We start from the raw sequence: 21778 nt of genomic DNA on the forward strand, positions 1-21778 counted from the left end.
TATCACGTCGCAGTATGATTAAGTTATGGGGCGAGATCCGCTCCTTGTCCCCGACAATACAACGAGACGGCATATAGCCAAACTCCAGTCGTAATAGTGCATAATAATTAATCCAGTAGTAATATGCCAACCTTTATTCTTACTATGCTCAACCCCATATACCCAATACTCAAAACCCACATCCAATACTCAAAACCCACATCCAATACTCAAAACCCACATCCAATACTCAAAAACCACATCCAATACTCAAAACCCACATCCAATACTCAAAAACTTACATCCAATACTCAAAAACTTACATCCAATATTCAAAAACCCACATCCAATACTCTAAAACCCACATCCAATACTCAAAACTTAAAGCATAATACCGGCTAATAATTCCACTATCCACTACTCAAATATCCTGTATAATCGGTGTGAAATCGGCGCTGGGACGTGTGACCAAAGGAACAAAGCCCAACGAAGAGGTCGGACCTTCCAAATCCATTACACGGTAAATGAAAACCTAGGAGACCCCAGGCAGGGACCAACCCCTTCGTTGACTCAGGCTCAGAACTTAGTCCAGAATTGAGGCACTGAGCAGACCCCCCCCCCCCCCCCCCCCCCCCAAGTCAACGAAGAAAGTGGAAGGGAACCGTGAACAAATAAGCAAAAGGGGCGCGAAAACACGTGGAAGTATTGGCGGTCACAGAGTGCACAGTCTGAATAACCATTATGAACTTCTTAATCCCCTAATCACGACACTTAACCTATTCGAATTCCCTCGTGGTTTACACAGTTTTGGAATGAAATGTTCACAAAAACGCATCAACTCATGGCCGGCAAATTAAACCCTGGGATGGACTCCAGAATTCAAGCCCATTTGAACCCGAAAATTTTGTATTTCGAGCATGAATATCGAAGTCTTGCCGAGTTCCTTGAACTCCAGGCACGCAAACATTCTCAACTTTTCTCGTGAGCTAGCCGAGTTCCCTCGTGAACTCCAGGCCTACACAAATATTCTTAAGTCTTTTGAGCTTGTTCGAGCTGGACGAGTTCCCTGGACTCCAAACCCATACAAATATAGATTCTCGAGTCTTCTCGTGCATGAGCTAGCCGAGTTCCCTAGCTCTCCGAGCCCTTTAACTTACTACAGCACAACACAAGTATTGGATACAAAACACTCTGCTCGCGGCTCTCCAGGAAGCATTGGCTCTCCAGGCCAACCTAACTCAAATTGCTATGCGACATACTCGCGGCTCTCTAGGCCGTTAGCTCTACTCATATTAGCTCCCAAGGCCAATCTAACTCAAATTATAACGCCAAGTGAGCTCTCAGTACAAATGATATCTTTAAAATTGTCTTTGCACCGGCAAAACGAAACAAATGGAATACAACAAACCTAAACTTTGTCCCACAATACCTGCCGTCAGCATAAGCGCCTCAAGTCCCGTCTGTTTCATCAGCATGCATAGAGCACTAGAATGTTGGCCTCTGGCTGGTGGCGGGGACAGCGAGAAAAATTCGTACTTCGAAGGTCCAAACGACGTTATGCAACGAGTCATGTGTGTCGACTTAATTTATACTGCTTAGTGATAGTTTATTCAGTGAGAATAGTTACCGTTGCTAGGCAATTAACTAAGCTAGATTATATTCTCGCAAGACCAAAGAAATGCGGCTTATTCACCTATTGGGCACTCTTAGTCCCAACGGGATTAATGAACGCTTTATTTTCAACTAACCTTTTCTTTTGTCTTTTGCTTGTTTGTTTTTGTTTCCTTGCCTACCTTGCTCTCATTGGTTTCTTTTGTCTTATTCTATCATATATACACTCCTTTCTACCACTTCTTTCTCTTTCACTCCGACGAAGGACTAGCGTCCGAAACGTCAGTAAGTTTTTTCATCTTTTCACGGTGTATAATTTACCTTTTCATCATTACTGTAAGCTAGATTATACCTCAAGTTACCTAATAATGATCATTTTCAAAAATTTCTTTGAATTTCGAGTATTCTAGTTTTGACATTTCTACTTAAGAAAAAACTGAAAAAACTGAAAAAATTAGAATTTTATCCCTTGATTAGGCTCAAAAACACGGTTGTACGAAGCCTGGACAGCGATATCCGGCGGATAAATCCTTTTCCAGTGGACAAGTCGATGCTGTTTTCCAATAAATTTATCTACATGATAAGATTTATGCGTCGGATAGCGCTATCTAGGCTTCGTACAACCGGGCCCTGGTTAGCGCACGCAGTCATTCTAAAATGTTTGATAAAATAACCTCATCAAAACAGGAAATGCGTCTTATTTTCTTATTTTCGCTCGAGGTTGAATTTCACTGAATTTCACTGTTCTTCACATTTCCGACTGCGGGATTCCCGCGGATAACCGCAAGCAGTCATTCTAAGATGTTTGATCAAATAACGTAAGAATCTCAACAAAGCGGGGATAGCGTCATCATTATCATTTAATTAAGACGCTTTCACCGCTGGAGGTTGATGAATTTTTCCTGCCAAGTTCTTCGCATTGAAACTGCAGGATTTCCGCGGGTTGAGTTAGAAGAATTTCCCTGCTTAAGATTGAGCAGAATGGAAATTTGTATATCAGCACGTGGCACAGTTGTACGAATTGGAATTGCGGTATGAGGTTGATGAATTTCCTTGGTCAAGTTTAGAGGAATGCCCAGCCATACTGCTGGTGAGAAAAAAGTCGGTCGAGTTTGCATTGCAGTGCATTGTGGGACTATCGCAGGGGACGAAAATAGACGCCATCTTGAAAAGAAATGTCCCCTAACAGTCATAAATGTATCTGCTAAATTTTTGTTTTTGTTGACGAAACTAGGAACTAATTTTATAATTACACCTTTTGCTGTTCATTAACCGCAAAGGAATATTCATTCAAATTGAATGTGTGGTTTTGTCTATTGATTGCACAAAGGCGCTAATGAAACTTCGAAAACGCTAATGAACCTGCACAAACATATTCATGATTGTCCAATGTTATGCTAAATTCCTTAATGAAAGTTCCATCGCGCTCTTGAAACTCCGTTCGCGTTATTGTGTGCCTCTTCGCGCTAATGAGACTGCTTTTTCGCTTGAATGAATATTCCTTTGCGGTTAATGAACAGCAAAAGGTGTAATAGATTCATAAATTAGGGATAAACTTATTTTAGAGTCATAAAATACTTTATTTTTAGCGTCGCGAGGTTTTGACGCTTCTTAAAAAACTAGCAGCTGCCGATCTTCAAACCATTTGCTGCACGACATGGAATACTGAACGGGTGTCATAACTACAACACAACAAACCTACACTCTCCTGCTTTTTTCCTCCCTCCTCTCAAAATCAACCCCAACTAATTCAAACCGATGTGCTATTGGGTCATATACATGAACTGTATAGCGACTGCCAAAGGCGCCTTCACATGCTTTCAGTTCGACCCCGTTGAGCTGCGCCAGTGATGATTAGCGAAGACAAGCAGTTTCAGTCTTGTCAAGTCTCATTTTACTTGCGCCTTCATTTGCGTGGGTAGCGATTTAAAATCTTTAAAAACAAAGAACTACAAAATCTTATCCATACCCTGAAACCTCCACCAACCATGGCTAATTCACAGAATGAACCCTGAAACCTCCCTTTTTTTTTTTTTTTTTTGCTAGGTCCCATTTTTCTCGCGGGCCCTTGGTCCAAACAGGAACCCCAAAACCCCGATTCTTCCTCTCAAACCCATCAAAAGAACGCCTGCTCTGCAGGCGATCTAAGTCAGGGCATGGCTAAATCACAGATCAAACCGGCCCTGAAACAACCTCTGGGCTGATCCAAGTCTGGGCATGGCTAACTCACAGATAGAACCCTGAAACAACCTCTGGGCTGGTCTAAGTCAGGGCACGGCTAACTCACAAATTGAACCCTGAAACAACCTCTGGGCTGATCAAAGTCTGGGCACGGCTAACTCACATATCGAACCCTGAAACAACCTCTGGTCTGATCTAAGACTGGGCATGGCTAACTCACAGATCGAACCCTGAAACAACCTCTGGTCTGATATAAGTCTGGGTACGGCTAACTCACAAGTCAAATTAGAATTTAGCGTGTTTGGTTTTGCGGAGGGGGAAAACCGGCGAGAAAAGAAGAACTCCACTCATAAGAGATACCGAGTCTAAGAATCGAAGCCAAGGCCCCAGAGGTGAGAAGTGAGCGTACTACCGCTATACGCCAACCTTGACTCCTCAATTTAGAAGGCAAAAGCAGGAGGCTAGGAAATGAGAAAATGCCGTCCCAATTCCCATCTTTTTTTCTTGCTTTACCTAAAGATCTTCACCTATATTATCACTAACCCCACAATACTATTTGATGTATGGATGTATGCATTCTATTGCCACGCAGCTAGCTCTCCTTGTTCGGTCGTGCACTATCAATGAATAATTCATTAACGAGGTAACATGTCTCCAACATGCTGGATCCTGATTGAACCTTTTCGAACTCAGGTCTAGCAAGACAAGAAAAAGACATATTAATCTACTATTTTGGTGGGTGCATTGGTGAATATTAGCTGTAATAGGGATAAGGTCAAAACTATTGTTTTCTCATTGGGCCTGATTAAGAGGCGGAGGGGTGGGGCTACCCGGTATGCGACTTACCCCTCTGCCAAGGTCTTTTCAATGCTTTGGTTTTCCAGTTGTCCACAGACTTGCTCGAAGACTTCCTCTCCTAACGCACCGATCACTTGTCTAAAGCAAAAGGATGAACTGTGTTATGAGTATTGGTCATGGCCCGCGCTTCGGTAAATATATAGCCCTTATTAACAGAGTGCGAGGTTCGTAACGTAACTTATGGACAGTGTTTTTTTCACTGCCTTATGACCCAAGCGTGTAGCGCGCAAAGTGGATAAAATCGCAAATTGGCCAATCATAGCGCGTAAAATTACTTTGCCATATTATAATAAAAGCAAGCATCTACGCGCACTCTTATTGTTCAAAATGCCATTAAGATGAAAGTATCTGAAGTGATCTCGTTATTTCTTTTTCCGCGCTCGTTGAATTAGCACTTTCATGCGGTAAAACGTTTTTTTTTCTTCTTTAATTTGTACGCTTTTTATTTCATAAGTATACCGTTGATAGGGAAATTCATTTTCTTAACTGTTCCAATTCAAATGAAAACTTACTCTTTTAGACGTTGCCGGCGGGACCCAGGCTCAAAACTGTCTTCAACAACATCTTCCTCTGAAGAAATACAACAAGAGACATTTTTATAAACTTAATTTAAGGAATACGAGAAGCGCGCATGTTTTTGTACCGTTAAACACGCTGGGGGCTGTAGAGCAAGAGATAACAGCTTCCCGCGCGTTTATATCACATTACAGAGACATAAGCAGCAGGTTTCTATTGCTTTTATGAAATATTTTTGAGCGAGCGTGTCTCTGTCCTCTATTATAAACACGGTAATAAGCCAATCAGCGCGCGCGTTATATCTCAATTATTTCATTAAAGTAAACAAAGAACAGAAGTCTGACTATAGACCTAATCGGCTAATGTGTTGCTATAAACGTTTCCACCCAATTCAAACCACATGGGAGTAAGTTTCATTGTTGGTTATATTTTGGTTTCACAGTTAAATTCGTAGAGACAAACGCTTCTATTCCCAGAAGGTTTGAATTGGGTGGTAACGTACATAGCAACAAGTTAGCCGATTAGGTCTATTTACCTTTGGCTTCCTGTGCAGCTCTCGCGTTGGCCAAAATGTCGTCCAAAACCTAGAAACGATTAAGAATAGATAAATAAACTGATACCAAGATATACGACATGCCGTTTTTCCACTCTCTTTATGATTAACGCACTGTTAACTCACACTTTATTCTAGTTATATAATGGTTTAGAGTGGAATACCATGGAGGCATGAGGCACACTTTTTTTTCTTTTATACACACCAGCCTTCAGGAGGGTGTGTTTACTAAGAAAATACAAGTGACGGGTAGGATATTCCATGGTATATCATAAAAAGCATGGCAGAAGTATTTAATCTCAGAACATTGAAAATTACCAAGTATTTAGTCAAAAAATTAAAAACACCGCAATTTCGAATGGGAAGGAACCGTGGAATACGCAGAACATATAACGGCTTTCCTGCATTTTGATTGTCTGTATTTTCAAAGTGGGTGAAATGGGGCAGGGCTACCAGGGGTAAGGCTTTTATTTAACTTCCAGTCGTCTAGATTATAATCTAATAAAGAAACGCAATAAACAATGGCTCTTATGAGCCGAACCTAATTAAAACAACGGATAACAAGGTGGGTCTTCTTTGATGTCATTAGGTTCGGCTCATGTGAAGTTTGACGTTTGATCTTAGCCTAACGCGCACGGTGAACCTTTGATCAACCTAACCTCTTCCTCATCCGAATCTTCCTCGAAGTCATCCGGGTATTCGATGTCATCATTACTGCCTTCGGCGTCTCCGAGTCCCGAGGGACTCGAGGAAGCTCCCATAGGCTTTTTCTGTGTCCCGTTTAAAGCCGTATCTTCCTCGAAGTCATCAGAGTAAGAGGCCTCTTCTTCGGCTAGTTCATCAAAATCGTCCGAGTAATCACTGTCAACCTGCTCATCTCTGTTTTGGCCTAAGGAAAAAGATAATGGTGAGTTATTATCGTTGTTTGTTTTTCTCTCTTACAACCTTAGTTTCACCAAGCATCAACTGCAAAAAAAAAAGTTTTTAAGTTAATAAGTTTGTGGGAATCAAGGGGTTCTTAATCAAGTGTTTGATTCCTGGACACACGGGATCACATGTGAGTTTTTATGCGTTCTCTCCCTAGATTAACACAAGGGTTTTTCTCCAGGTTTTTTTGTTCTCCTCCTTCTGCAAACAAACCCAAATTCGTGCCTTGATTTTGATCAGCCCAGAGGCTGTTTCAAGGTATCGATAAAATTCATTTTTTTAAAGAAAAATCTTGGATTACATGTACCAAAACCTTCACCAATTGTTTTTGAAATAGCTGTCGACTCATATCCTGGGCTCTCATATTTGAGAACTTACATACCGCCGCCTGCCAAGTCATTTTGTTCATCATGTTTGACGTCATCTGTTGCCATAGGAACGTTTTTTGTCGGAGTGGCAGAATTTGAACGTTGTTTGCTTATTTTGCTGAAATCTGGAGTGAGCCTGGATCCCACTGCTGATGATGACCGCTGCGGATCTTGGGTAATTGCTTTTGATAGAAGTCCTGTTGACTTGAGGTGATTTCTAAGAAAGTGAAGAAACACCAAAAATCTAATACAGCAATCATTAAAGTGCCTGTAGGCCTTCGTTTTTCCCTTTTTTTTTTTTTTTTTTTTTTTTTTTTTTTTTTTTTTTTTGGCAAAAAGTAGAGAATGTCAAAACTTCATTTTCGAAGGAATTTTTATGATTGGACATTTTCTTGATTTTTTATAAGTTTGAAAAATTGTGGTTTAGCCAAAAAATTCGCGCAGTTCAGGGGAATGATGGCACTAATACAATTAGTGACGTAACTTAAGGGTCATTTTCTTGAAGGGTGGCGTATCGCCTCTCTCCTTTGGGGTTGGGTTCGATTCCTGGGCCCAGTTGCATAAAGCTCTCTTAAGATAAAAAAGCTTTTTAAAAAACACTCGTAAGTATTGTCTTAGTACAATGGCCTATTGTTTTGGAACAATACTTACGGATGCTCTTATCTTAAGAGAGCTTTATGCAACCGGGCCCAGGACTCGGCAGCACATATAGAGTATACATATAGAGAATGTCAATATACGGTGTACCTTGCGAGTAACGCCTCTTGTAAATTCTCCTTTTCCTTGATAAACAATCTTAGATGGTCTTGAACATACGGGGTGTTTAAGATGGCTCCAGCACTATTAATATCAAAGCAAAAAAGAAATCTATAGACATGTACTTTATTATTTATAACGATAGTGCAGTTTTCGTATGACTGTGAAAAGTTCACGGCACGAACACGATCGTGACACAGCAAGGGATACGCCAGACAAATCACATTGCATGAGAATTTACTCTCCATCCAATCAAATACCCGGAACATGGCATGAACACGGCGCGGACACGGTCACGCCAAGATCATTGCACTTTTAGATCAATCATATCGCGCGGGAAAACAATCAGCCCGGCAATTAAAATTCTAGAAAGTATCACGGTCACGGCACGTAACGCTTACGGCACTGAGCTTTTCACAGTCATACGAAAACTGCACTATAAGAACATGCGTAATAGGTAAATTACGAGCATTGTATGAAACGACTGAAGAAGAGGGCTAAAGGGCCTTTCACATCTACAAATCGCGTAAAAAATGAGCCAGCTCAACTAGAAACCGTGGACAGCTGTTTCAGCTCGTAATTTACCTATTACGCATGTCCTTATATGATTTCCGAGCCCATCCAACACGGCTTACCGCCTCATCTCTATTTCTAACGATGAATATTACAAGAATGATTAAATATTTTTTTCTCTTTAATTCGGTTTTCTTTTCCTTATTTTTAGTGCTGTTTGATTGTACAGCCATTTCCATTTGTTCGTCAACTCTTTTTCCATCTATTATCCCCAGCCAATAATCCAAACCTCTTTCCCTCATGATTTCATAGGTTTTTTTACTTCATGGCATACCTTGGTCGTTCCTCGGGCTTTTTGGCCAGCATTTGACAAATCAATTCACGAAGAAATTGTGAATACTGCTTTGGGATTTCCTGACAATGAAAGAAGGCAGAAAGGTTGCTTACACTGTAATACTAGAGGGTTCTTTGTAAATTTCTTCTTGGGGTGCATTAGAAATATATTTCTGGAATCCTGGGATTTTTCGTAAGTGAAGTTTGCTTGAGAGCGGGGGAATGGGTGTAAAGCTGAATTCTTTCTGGAGTGGTAGAGGGAAAAGTGATGGTGGAGGGAGTGATAATTAAAAATCTCGCGTTCTGATTGGTTGTGAGCGTGCTTTATGAGAGCACGCTGCACACGCACGCGCTTTCAGTTGCGTCATTCCTATCTAAAATAACAGTTATTGTAATTTGCATTTTATAAAAGAAATAAAAAACTTGCTGTACGTTGTGAAGTTATAAAGCACTTGGGGATTGGCAGAACTCTCGAAAAGTGTAGAGAAGCACCCCGCTATGCGTTCTGCTCCTCCTAACACTTCTCTCGTGTTCTGCCAACCCCTGCGTGCTTTATAACTGCACACAGCACGTGCGCGCGTTTTCTATTTCTTCATTATGGCCTGATGATTACAAATGAGATGACTAACCTCTGGTTCGCCTTTAACGATCTTGTAAAACAAGTTAACAATATTGTTAGCATCAAATGCAAATTTCAAGGCACACAATTCATAAAGTAGGCAGCCCAGGCTCTGAAAAAGAAACCATGAGTTTTTATATCAATATATTCTTACTGTTAGGCACAGGCTGTATTGAGGTGAGAGAGCTTGACTCTCACCAATGGGACCCTGGTTTAAGTGCAGCAGGGCTTGGTGTAAAGTTGTTTGGTGGTTCCCTCCTGTGCTTCAAGGGTTTTTCTCTGGTTTTTTCAATTTTTCTCCCTCTGCAAAACTCAACTTTTAAATTTTAAAAGGAATTCAGTGGATGAAGAGTGACTCTGTGGAACCATTGCTATTAATCCCATTTAATATCATTTATTACTTTTATCAACATCATTATGTTCTCAACCAAATGATTATGTATGAGAGAAAAATTCTAGATTCTACAACCTTCACATATTCTAAAACAATCAGGTGCATTTCTATTTTTGTAGCTTCCTCTACTCTTCTTCTTTTAATTCTTTGTATATTATATTTCCTTCCCTCACCAAGCAAGTTCCTTCCCACACCAAGCAAGCTCTTTTCCACACCAAGCAAAGCTCCTTCCCACACCAAGCAAAGCTCCCTCCCACTCCAAGCAAGCTCCTTCCCACACCAAGCAAAGCTCATTCCCACTTCAAGCAAGCTCCCTCCCACACCAAGCAATGCTCCTTCCCACACCAAGCAAGCTCCTTCCCACATCAAGCAAAGCTCCCTCCCACACCAAGCAAGCTCCCTCCCACACCAAGCAATGCTCCCACACCAAGCTAGTCTCCCTTGCTCACCTATCAAGGCTGCATCCCACACCAAGCAAGGCTTCCTCCCTAACCTAGAAAGGCTCCCTCCCACATCAAGCAAAGTTCCCTCCCACAATAGGCAAAGCTTCATCTCACACCAAGCGATGCTCCCTCTGGTATCAAGCGAAGCTTCCTCCCACACCAAGCAATGCTCCCTCCCTCACCTAGCAATGTTTCCTCCCTTAACAAGTAAAGCTTCCTCCAACACCAAGCAATGCTCCCTCCCCTATCAAGCAAACTAAACTCCCTCCCTCACATGGTATTATGCAATTGCTGGTTAGGATACACCTGAAGTTACACTCACTCACCCACACATCATTCTTTGAACTGTAAGGCATGTCTTGGCAGAGTTCTGGACTGAGGTAACAGGGGGTCCCACAACAAGTTTGTGCCATATCTATTGTACTATCCATTGTACGAGCTATACCAAAATCTCCTAAGGAAATTGGAAAAAGAGGTTATTGTTATAATAAAGATGATGTCATGACGATGATGATGATGTCATGTTGATGATAACAATGATTAATAAAGTGAAGTGAGTTTATTCCTTGTACCTATCTTTGCCACTCCTTTCTTTGTCAGGAAAACATTCTGAGTCTTGAGATCTCTGTGCAGAATTTTGTTAGCATGGATGTGGTGAACTGCCATAGTTATTTGTACAAACCACTAAAACCAAACCAAACCAAAATACATATTCACATATAGATAAACCTTACAGTAAATACGAATACAGGAAGGTGTCAGGGCTCAAACCTGAATTTCTATTTCTTAATATCATAGTTAATGGAGCGGAATGGTTGGGAAACCTATTGTTCTATGTTTTTGTTCGACTTTATCCATTGTTATATGACGTTGACAGTGCACAGTGAAGGAAAAGTTTCTCCATTTGTTCATAGTATTCAGGAATATAGAAGTTTTTTACCCTTAAAAATCGTTCTAAAATACTTATTATTTGTTAATTAATCCTATATGATTAATACAAATTATTTATTGAAAAGGAAATTGCCTTTCTTCATGCTTTCTTATTTATCATCCAGTAACTTACTGTATCTGCGCAGAAATATTTATCCGCATAGTTTGTGGTCATCATATGAAAGTTTTTACTTTCAAAACGTTCATACATGAAAATAATAATGAAATGAGTATTTTCAGCCATACTTGCTTTGGTTCATTGTGCACCATCAATATCACGTGATGGTATGGTTCAACATCAAACGCAAAACAATAGCTTTGTTCTAAGGAGTTTCCAAACCATTCCGCTCCATTAACTATGTTAATATGAAAAAATTGTACAGATCCAGGAAACATTTACTTGCAAATATTTGCTAGTAGATCTTTTTTCAACCAGCAAAGTCAATAAAAGCCTTGGTGCTTGCTATTTACTGTCCTTGCTAGTGCTTATTTTGAGCCCTGGGTGTCCTTCAGTGGTACTTTAATAAATTACTGATTTACAGTGCAACTACAGCTGTACCAAGGCCACCCAAACAAATTTTCAATTAAATTCACAAATCAGATTTTTTGATGCCAAATAACAGATGAATTCTGGATTTAAACTGCTTTTTGTTCACTCCTGATCATACACACACTAATATACTAAAGTAAAATATATGCTTTTAAAAGAAAAAATGTAAGAATTATTTGTACCGATTCTATTGCTTAAATACTCAATCGTGATTGGCTAGTTTGTGTGAAAATTTGACTGGGTGGCCTTGGTTGGCGTAGCCGCACTGTAAGGACCAGGTGTTCCAAACAATTTCCTATTGTAAGTTTTCTTTAGGCTTACTCTAGCTCTAAGTTAGATGTGATGTGTTCAGTAGTTTCTGTACTTTCATTTGATTGTTGTCTCTGATTATTTTAATGAACACCAAAGCTTAAAAAAAACAGTAGAATAATAACTGACCTATATCATTATGACCTCACAGCTTGTTTACATTGGCAAGAGTGATAGGAATTTAGGCAAAATTTTCTTTCGTTCGAGATATTTAGTACAACATTTATCTGTTATCACCTTTCCCCGTCTAATTAACCATTTTTTATTGTGATTTAATTCGTTTTGCCCCTATTTTGCCCCCTCTGGCGACCATGATCCTTAGCGTTAAAACAACAGATTGTTTTGATGTGACGTCATAGCGTTATAGGGCAATTGTATTATGACAAATTGTACACTGCAAAGCAATGCTTTTTTTATTTTTACATTTGTACAAGATACAGTGTATAATTACCTGCATGACCTGACTTTCTGAAATAAGTGTATTTTTCTGAAAGAATAAATAAATCCAAAATTTAAATTTTTTAAGGATTTTTATAAGTTATTTACTATATTTGTGTTACAATTTTTTCTGGAAACTTTTGTTTCTATCCTTACAGTGTAGACAAACTATCCAATATCAACCACTTCCAAGACCTTCTTGGCTCGGGTGTAATGTTGTCCCATTTAAGACCATGTGTCATTCCCTAGAGTATCCTTTCTTTGTTTAATGGTTGCGCTCAGTTGCACATGAAAATGAAATATGAATACAACTCCAACAAAGAATCTCATTCTCAAGGGAATGACAAGTGGTCATGTGGGACAACAGTACGCTCAAGCCGCAGAGGTGTTTTTTTTACAAAGTTAATCAATAATAAAAACAAAGAATTCCAAATAAGCCAAACTCAAGCCAATCAATTAAGATACTGTATATAAACAAACCCTATATTTGATAATATATCTGACTAAGGAGTTTTAAGATGTTATCAACAGCTTTTGAAAATAAAAATTTTAAAAATCCATATTGTTGTGCTTGACCTAAATTTGCTGATTCCATTCACATCACCCATGGTGCATTTACAATATACAACAAAACCTTTGCAAGCCTCTTTTGAAATAGCTGTATTATATTATTAAGAATTTTTGGCACTCACAGATTTAGCAGATTTAATACAATCCTCCAGTGTGCCACCATCACAAAAGTCCTGTACAATGAAAAGCTGCTCTTCCTGGTCATCTAAGAATGACTCCAGCATACTCACAACATGAGGATGCTTTAACGATGCCAAAATTCTGTGAATTTTATTTTAAAGTTAGTTACTGCGGTTTTCATAAACATGTGAACTTGGTTGCTGTGAGCTTCATGCTGAAACTTGGCAGTTTTTCGATGCCGCCAGTCAAAAATTTGAAAGGTACTGACTGATTATTTTTTATTGACAGCAGCAAAAAACTACATTTTAGGGTGTAGCTGGCAGCTACCAAGGTTGCATGTTTATGAAAATGTCAGTATGATGTTTGCTGTACCCTTTGGGAAATATTGTGTCCACTCTGAGAAGCATTTACAGTACAAGATATTTCAATAGGAATAGAAATATTAAAAGAAATCCTCAAATTAAGGGAGAGACCTAACAAACTCTATTCACAAGACAAAGTGATGTTGAGTCCAGGAATCGAACCTGAGACCCTAAAGGTAATAGGTGAGTGTACTACTGTTACTATTGACAGGTGCATGTTTGTCGATTGTAGTTGATAATGCTAACTTACTTTGCTTCTTTTTGTACTGCTTCTTTAGTTTTTGTCTTCTTTCTGGGGTCTAAAGTTATCTCTTTTATGGCAACATGTCTTTAAAGCAAAATAAGTTTTCTCCAATTAATATTACTGTAAATCTCACTTCTATGTTATAGATCCATTGTATGTGACATCAAAGCAGCTCAAATTGAAGGAAAAAACAAAAGAATTTCAATCTCCTGAGAATCGGTAACCTATTGTTATGTCCTCCAGGTTAATCTGCATTCTGACATGCTGTAGGGGGTTTATTGATAATTTCTAATAATTCCTAAGACATATCTATTGAGTACTATAGTCTACAATGAATTTCCAGCAGTCTGCTAATAGAGGTGCCTGGGCATAAGGCTGTGTTCATAATGCATGCCAGAGGGGGAGGGGGGCAGGTGAAATTGAGGGGGTATTGGAAATCCCCTTCCTGCCATACATTATGAACACAGCCTAAGTACTTCTGGTGTGGGATGGAGGGGTACAGTATAGAGACTTTTTGGTTGGACAAGTATATATATTGATTAGTGTATTAAAGTAAAATAGAATTCACAGTCTCAAAGAATTTGTGAAGAAGTTCTAAGAGAGGATTTCGAACTAAGAGATAAATAAGATTAAGTGGATTGTACCGTCTTAAAAATATCAGACTGAGTGTGTACAATCAAACATTATAAGCTTAATAATAATAATAGGTACGCGTATTCTCAAAAAGTACAGAAGAAAAGCTATCCCTAAAACAAAACACTTACTTTCCGGACTCTTTTTCCTTTGCCAGAAGCACTTTACCTCCGCCACCAGCCCCAAGAACTTTAACTACTTCATACCGTTCCATGACAGAAATTTTGTTTATGACATGCAGAACTTAGAGATTATATAAATCTCATATACATTTATAATTACTTTAAAATTAAGCCATTAGCTTAAGGAATTATAGTTTATAGGTAAAATATGATGTATTTGGAACGCTTTTTGCCATGTTTGGGCACCAAATAGTAGACACTTTTGCTATAATTCTTTTAAAACAAAACAAAAATGATTCCCTACGACTTCAAAAATAAAAGCTATCTGGTAACCAGGCCTACGAGAAATCGATAACCAATCGATATTTGATTAATCTTTGATTATAAAATCATAAGTCAAAAGTGAAAATTTTTTTACACAAATTCTAGCAAATAATTGAAACAAATAAAAAGGAAAATGTAGAACTTGATAAAATCTTTCTTTATTATACTTGGATTTTGATATCTTTATACGGTGGAAAAGAAACAGGCATCCACAACGCTGAAAGTACTCAACTGCGCGCTCCTTTCGATACGACACGTTAACTTCATGCATGGGGTTCAGATCAAAACACTTTTTAATGTAAAAATAAACTATAACCTTTCGATTTCTTTTTTTTTTTTTTTTTTTTTTTTTAAATTCATTTTTTCTCGAGACTTTTTGTTGAAAAATAAATTGGGCTACCTGTGGATTAAAATCATCATCTCGCCATGCACGATGGGATAGGATATCAAGAATAAAGTCGGAAGGTCATAAGAAATTTTCTCTCTCCATTTAACCATAAATAACTACTAGAATACCCTTTATATTGCCATACAAAACAGCCAGTATGTCAGTACAAACATCAGGACCTCAAGTTCCACAGCCAAAGTCGTGGGGTAAGGCAAAAGAATTATGATTTTAAATCGTAGAATGTTGAACTTTATGACAGACTGTGAGATCAAAAATGGAAGGTCGCATGTCAACCTGGATGTTAAATCGTTTTGATGTAACGCTTTTTATTTAATATGAAGTTCATATATTACATTTTCGACCACATATCATAATCTTTCTCGCTGGTATGTTTTTATTCTTTAACATTTTTTGTTCAAAGGTTTTTAATACCTCTATTGTGAAAGGACAGGCGCTTTGTTGTCTTCATTTCATCTATAGACAAAACACGTTTCCTGACAAAAATATGTCTGTATATTTGCCTGAACATTGTTGTCTCGTATTTAATAGCATAATTTGAGATTGATAACGAAGGGAATTCATAAGGTTTCTAATTTGTTACTTTAATTTCAATTCCCTTTTTGGTAAAACAAAATTATATCTTTGTCTGTCAGTTATACATGTAGTATTTTCTGTTTCATTCTCTCACATTTTCAATAAAATCAGAAAGTTAGTCCCCATAAATTGACAATCATATTCCAATTACCTTTTTTTTTTAGATTCTTGGAAAGCTATAAAAAAAACTTGTAATTATTTCAGGGTATCAAAGGCATTTGAAGGCTAGTTCCACACACACTAAATTTACCACTACATTTAAAGCACTTACTGTAACACTTTGATTTCACATTCACAGAACTTAGTCTATATGAGCTTCATCGCACTCCTCAAGACTCAATAACAGATGACACAGAGATATCTATATCACCACGTAGCCTTCACAGTGAACTAATGTGTCCAATCTGTCTGGACATGCTGAAGAATACCATGACGACAAAGGAGGTTAGTATTTTTTTAAAATTATTTTCAAGTGTTCATAAGTTGATTAAATATTTCAAAAGTGAAGGCAGTAAATGCTTAAAGATAAGTTTTATATCTCTGTGTGCCCTTGGATGCAGGCATATACTTATAGAATAGAATACTGTACTTAATTTCACATGTACCACATAGGGGCTTATACAAACTTGTTAAGATGTGAAGGTTCTGTTGCAAGCTGCATTTTGCACAACAAGCTTGAAATATGTATTGTGGATCACATGTCAATACTGTAATGTCAGCACTGAAGTTGTGGTCACCATGCACCTGTCATAAGAGTTTTAGAGTCATTTGAATTCATTCAATTTTCAATTCAAAATTCCATTTCAGTGTCTTCACAGATTTTGCCAAGAATGTATCATTACTGCACTGAGAAGTGGGTAAGTTTATATGATGACTTGACTGTATATCATACGGACTAATACGTATGGCAAAATCGTACAGGGAAGCTAGTACATGGGCTATGCATGACACGTGATCTGGCTAAAATACAGTGCAGGATATGTGAAAATAGCAAAGTGCAGAGCATAATTCGTGAATTCAAGTTTTACTGTTAGGTTTGTTTCTTCTCTTGAAATGTGTGTTTCATGAATGATTGATTAGATTTCATGAAAAAAAGAAAAGAATTCAGATAAAAGTTGTGGCGCATGACTCCACTGTTAGTACATACATGATAAAGTTTAGGTTTTTTTAAAAAAAGGTTACTTTTTGTCCTTAAGTAGCAGTTTCCAGACTCAAAATATTTGCCTTTACTTAATATAAAGTTTAATAAGAAAATAATGCATTTGTACTATTTCTTATGAACAGAAACAAAGAATGTCCAACATGTAGAAAAAAATTGGTGTCAAAAAGGTCACTGCGACCAGATCCAAACTTTGATGCCCTGATCGCAAAGGTATGTTTTGTACAGTAACTTCATTCAGTTGTACACTATGTACATATCTTTAAATAAAAAGAACAACAAAATATCAGAGCCATAGTGAGCCTTGAAAAACGGGGAGGGTACAACGTCACGTCGTAACATGTGATCACAAAAAAATGAATATTCAATTGAATCCTTAGATATTACTTAATGGAATTAACAAAACAAGTCATCATAATCTGTTACATTTGTTTCCTTTTCTGGAAAAAGCTGGGGGGGGCACTTGTCCCCTGGCCTCTATAGGTGCTACGGCCCTGAATATTCACACGCATTTTACTCTAAAACCCTTCTGGCCTGTACTGTACTCTACTAAATGGGTTATAAAATTAAAAAATTAATGCAGTCCAATTGATTTTTTTTCTCTTCTTTTTCTCCTAGATTTACCCAGACAGAGAAGAATATGAAGCTCACCAAGTAAGTCTTTACTACCATACTACCAAAGTCAGTTATCTGCTAGCACCGCCAATCGGGGGATCAATCAATTTTTGAATTTTAACTTACTGTATCTGACCATTTGGAGAGCTCCGAATGATCATGTGGAGGACATGTGACATTCAAACACAATAGAAAGCTAATTTTACATGTACATGTTTCACATGAAATTCAAAATGTGATCAAATAATCGATTGACATTGCTGAGAGTTGAGTGATTTTGGTAGTTAGTTGTACATTTTTGTGGCAATCTCTATCAACTACAACATTTTCAAATGATTCTATGACATGCTTGAATGATATCTTGATTCGTCTTAGGAAAAAGTCCTACAGAGACTAAACAAGCATCATAACCAGCAAGCCTTGACCACAAGTATTGAAGAAGGACTAAAGTTACAAGCATTAAACAGAGCTCAAAGAGTGGTATGTCATTATATCCAGTCAAAAAGATTTCAACCACAAATTCTTAACTGGGCTCTCCAGTAATGGGTGCTATCATAGATAAAATAATGTATTGACGGTTTTCTCAAGGTTGCATGCGCATCCAAATTTAAGGGGCTTGACATGCCATGATACCGGAACAGATGTGTTATCATGCATTGCTATGATTTTTTAACGATAAGAATTTATGAAATCCATTATTCTCCTCTTTAAATATAAAACTGGCTTCTCAATTTTACTGAATTTGCATTTTTCAGTTTTGTGGTCCATCAAGTTGGATGCTCATGCAACCTTGACAATGTGGTCTATTCTTGAATAGACCAGTTTCGAGTTCCAAATTACCAGTGTGTTCCTTGATTACAGACTCATTCATGCAGGGTTCTAAGCTTCATATCAGTGTCTAAATATTCACAAATACCTTGTGTTCACTGTTGGCATTAAAGTAAAGAATGCACAACTTCAACAATACAAACACTTTGAAATTTCATGGATCTTAACTGGAACACATGAATATTCTACACAAGGTGAAGGCTAGCTCTGAGCAACAGAGAACTCAAAACTGGAGTATTGACCTATATTATTTATTTTTATTCCAGAGAAAGCGATCATCAGAAGACCAGTCTCAACCCCAACCACAGACCACTTCAGGTGAAGCAGGCAGCACAGACACTTCCACACCCACAAACCGTAAAAAAATGAAGACTACATCTGATGAATCTGATGCAAGTGAGAGTAAGTATAATTATCTAGATAAAACAGATTAAATACATGTATAAGTAGATAATCCTAATTGTTTGATCGGGGTAGCATTTAAGATCCTTTGGTGAAAAAATCTGTGGCCCTCATTCAATAGTACTATCGATAGAGTGGTTTTTTCTCATATGTGTGAGATATGTGGTCCCATTCTTACAAATACAGCATGTATTACATACCTGTAGAGTGGCATGCTGTAACATTGGAATGGCTTCCTTTTGCCGTCCAGTAATTTATACATCTACATTGCATACTAGTTACATTTAGTTACAACAGTGGTAAGTTACAGTATGGCATGGCTTCTGTATAGCTAAGATTCGCTGTCTTATTTCCCACTCTATGTCAAGACTTGTTGCACAAAGTTATCTCTGCAGAGCATGTACCTGTAAATGAAGGTTTGTTTTCTACCCTTAACAGACACAGTAGATTCCACTGGCGAAGCAAACATGGAAGCTGGTGATAACGTCAGTGTAAGTACAAGTACCTACGGTAAAAAAGCCTTGTCACAATTGAGTACTTATCATACTCATAGGACGGAAGAATTATTAGTACGGTAACCATAGCTGGAAAGATAAAAACCTAAATCTATTAAATTATTTTAACAGGAGATAGAGCTGGTGTTCAAACCACACCCAAAAGATCATGATCCTGAGACAGTGGCCCAACAGACACGTTACATCAAGACAACAGCAAATGCTTCAGGTATTAGAAATATTTTAAATCTACTATATTTTCCATCATTGGGGTTATCCCATTTTTGCTTCTCAATACTCATATTGATGGTTTTCAACCATTAAAGAATTAAATAACAAAAGACACGGCGGCCATGTTGGAGGATATACCAAAAGAATTCATTGGCAATTCTTTTGTTAAGTTCCTCCAACATGGCTGCCGTGAAAACCATCAATATGAAAAGGTAAATTTTATTGACCCCTGAAACAACCTCTGGGCTGATTGCGGTCAGGGCATGGCTGACTCACAGATCAAACCCTGAAACAACCTCTGAGCTGATCGCGGTCAGGGCACGGCTGACTCACAGATCAAACCCTGAAACAACCTCTGGGCTGATCGCGGTCAGGGCACAGCTAACTCACAGATCATATTGGAATCTATCACATTGGTTTTTGTAGAGATTTCCAGGAAAACTGGAGAACCAAGAAAAAAAATTAAATCAAAGGAGCTAGAGACCTAGCATTTTAATGTCTACTCAAATGTGATGCCAAGTTCAGGAATCAAACCTGGAATCCACAATTTCCCATACATCGGTTCATTGGTCAAACACAAAGCATTCAGTCTAGGCTGCAAGGTTCAAGTTTGGATTTAATCCTTTGAAAGTACATGTACCTTGGCGCCTTGCTTGAGTGCTTTGTGACATGAGAAGCAAATGCATTGCTGCTATGCCACTTGTGATTCTCTAATGAACTTGTCACAATTACATGTAAATAACCTTTGAAATTCAACATTCTTGATTTCAGTTGACCATTTAGCAAAGTATCTGGCAATGAGACTAGCACTAGAATCAAAAACAAATGAAGGTAATCAAGACATCTATACTTAAGAAATTATTTATTCTTGCTATTTATTTTATTTTATTTTATTTTATTTTATTTTATTTTATTTTATTTTTGTTAAATCAGTAGGCACCAGCAATGGCCAAGAACCGCTAACTGAAAATACAAACTTTACCATCTATATTGCTAGCACACCAGGGCAGTATACTGTAAGTATATCGTGAAGGAAACAAACTGATTACTGTAGTGTATCTACATATGTAGATCAACATAATATTGTGAACCATTTGCTATCTCCTTCCAATGGTTTTCTCTGCTTCTTAGGGGGTTTGGGGTATCCTGGAAGTGCTACTTCTGTGAGAAGAGTACTTATGTCAGGGGCTGATCCAGGATTTTGTTCAGGGAGGGGTGCTGCGCACAATGTTAACCCAGGGAGGGGTGCACCCCTTAGAATCAAAGGCAAGAAACAAAATTGGTTATCTTCAAAGTAGGAGCACAAAGTACATGTAACCAGGGAGGGGTGCTCACCCCCTGCACCCCTCCCCTGGATCTGCCCCTGTATGTTTGGGACACTGAGTCCGCACTGTATATCTTATTTTTACATTTTTCCTATTTTTTAGCAATTAGCTGGATCCATGAGCTTGGAGCATGTGAATGAAAAGGTTGGTAAAAACAAAAAGAATCATCAAACATCCAATGCATAAATATTATATTTCACTATTCCTTATTCCTTCCTTTCTCACCCTATCCCTCCTCTAACTTCTCCCTAAAACATTATTGTTATTCATTTTTGTTTCTTGTTTTCTTGTTTCTTGTTTCTCATTTACTAGTACTGGAAGGTAAACAAGCCTTTGGAGATGTACTACGCTGTTGCTGCTAAACAGAGCTAATCAAACCATGGCTACTTTGAAATATAAATGTATGACCAAGTGCAGCAAATATAAACAAGAACACTATCTTCAATAGAATGGCCAAGCTGGGCCAAATACTTCACGCCACAGGGACTGCAGAGTATAGTTTTGCCTGAGGGAGCTACGTGTAATTGTAATGATTGGGAGGGGGAGGGGCTAAAATGATGTAATGCTATGTCTTGACATGCATGCATACATGTATATGTATGATTCTGAAATATTGGCCAGGGAGGGGCACAAGCCTCCACATGCCTTCCTTCTTTCTCGTTAAGAATGCTTGAAATGGATTAGTATAGAATATCTTTAGACCCATTGCGGCACATTGGAATGCAGCTCAACTTGGAAGACATAACAATTCTTCATTTGCACATGATGTCATAGTCGCCATGTTGGATGAATTCGACAAAAGCATTGTCAGTAAATTCTTTTGTTTTATCATGCAGCATGGCTGCCGTGTGTTTTGTTATTTCACTCCCTTAGGAATTACTGAAAACAAGCAATGGGTTTCCAATTCTCAGGAGATTGAAATTCTTTTGTTTTGTCTTTCAAATTGAGCTGCTACGACATCACATGCAAGGGGTCTATGAGTAATAGAGTAAATGAAAAACAAAAAACAAATACAAAAGAATAAATGGATGTAATTGAATTTTAAGTTGAACCATTACTAGTAGTCTTCTAGTAGTGGGTTCATGGATT

General features: G+C 38.1%; 2 protein-coding genes across 3 annotated transcripts; one reads left to right on the forward strand and one right to left on the reverse strand.

Moving 5' to 3' along the window:
• Positions 1-3146: 3146 nt before the first annotated feature.
• LOC116296069 (serine/threonine-protein kinase Nek1) lies at positions 3147-14627 on the reverse strand. The gene is made up of 15 exons (XM_031704025.2): positions 14339-14627; positions 13581-13658; positions 12971-13109; positions 12292-12327; positions 10624-10735; positions 10378-10505; positions 9225-9326; positions 8597-8676; positions 7741-7833; positions 7008-7210; positions 6358-6587; positions 5681-5729; positions 5142-5199; positions 4618-4707; positions 3147-4466 (listed from the first exon to the last, which is right to left on the reverse strand). The coding sequence occupies exons 1-15, from the start codon at positions 14419-14421 to the stop codon at positions 4364-4366; spliced, it is 1584 nt and encodes a 527-aa protein (XP_031559885.1). The 5' UTR covers positions 14422-14627; the 3' UTR covers positions 3147-4363.
• A 445-nt stretch (positions 14628-15072) lies between these two features.
• LOC116296050 (E3 ubiquitin-protein ligase RING2) lies at positions 15073-21728 on the forward strand. 2 transcript variants are annotated; one of them, XM_031704008.2, is made up of 13 exons: positions 15073-15247; positions 15934-16079; positions 16443-16492; positions 16920-17007; positions 17413-17448; positions 17785-17889; positions 18504-18639; positions 19078-19130; positions 19266-19362; positions 20136-20195; positions 20298-20380; positions 20792-20833; positions 21002-21728. In XM_031704008.2, the coding sequence occupies exons 1-13, from the start codon at positions 15199-15201 to the stop codon at positions 21059-21061; spliced, it is 1005 nt and encodes a 334-aa protein (XP_031559868.1). In that variant the 5' UTR covers positions 15073-15198; the 3' UTR covers positions 21062-21728. The 2 variants fall into 2 exon arrangements, with proteins under 2 accessions (XP_031559868.1, XP_031559876.1); XM_031704016.2 differs by having other exon boundaries at positions 20301-20380.
• The last annotated feature ends 50 nt before the right edge of the window (positions 21729-21778 follow it).

The sequence above is a fragment of the Actinia tenebrosa genome, unplaced genomic scaffold (genome assembly GCF_029948245.1).
Source record: "Actinia tenebrosa isolate PJP-AT-01 unplaced genomic scaffold, QUT_ActTen_1.0 PGA_scaffold7__59_contigs__length_16204524, whole genome shotgun sequence".
Lineage (NCBI taxonomy): Eukaryota > Metazoa > Cnidaria > Anthozoa > Actiniaria > Actiniidae > Actinia > Actinia tenebrosa.

Excerpts from the sequence above, each read along its gene's own strand:
- LOC116296069 (XM_031704025.2), bottom strand. The coding sequence starts at position 14,421 with ATGGAACGGTATGAAGTAGTTAAAGTTCTTGGGGCTGGTGGCGGAGGT. Across the intron at positions 12,328-12,970 it reads GTATTAAATCTGCTAAATCT|AAAAATACACTTATTTCAGA; the intron begins GTGAGTGCCAAA and ends TTATTCTTTCAG. Across the intron at positions 5,730-6,357 it reads AAGATTCGGATGAGGAAGAG|GTTTTGGACGACATTTTGGC; the intron begins GTTAGGTTGATC and ends AATCGTTTCTAG.
- LOC116296050 (XM_031704008.2), top strand. The coding sequence starts at position 15,199 with ATGTCAGTACAAACATCAGGACCTCAAGTTCCACAGCCAAAGTCGTGG. Across the intron at positions 17,449-17,784 it reads AAGAATATGAAGCTCACCAA|GAAAAAGTCCTACAGAGACT; the intron begins GTAAGTCTTTAC and ends GATTCGTCTTAG. Across the intron at positions 19,363-20,135 it reads GACAACAGCAAATGCTTCAG|TTGACCATTTAGCAAAGTAT; the intron begins GTATTAGAAATA and ends TCTTGATTTCAG.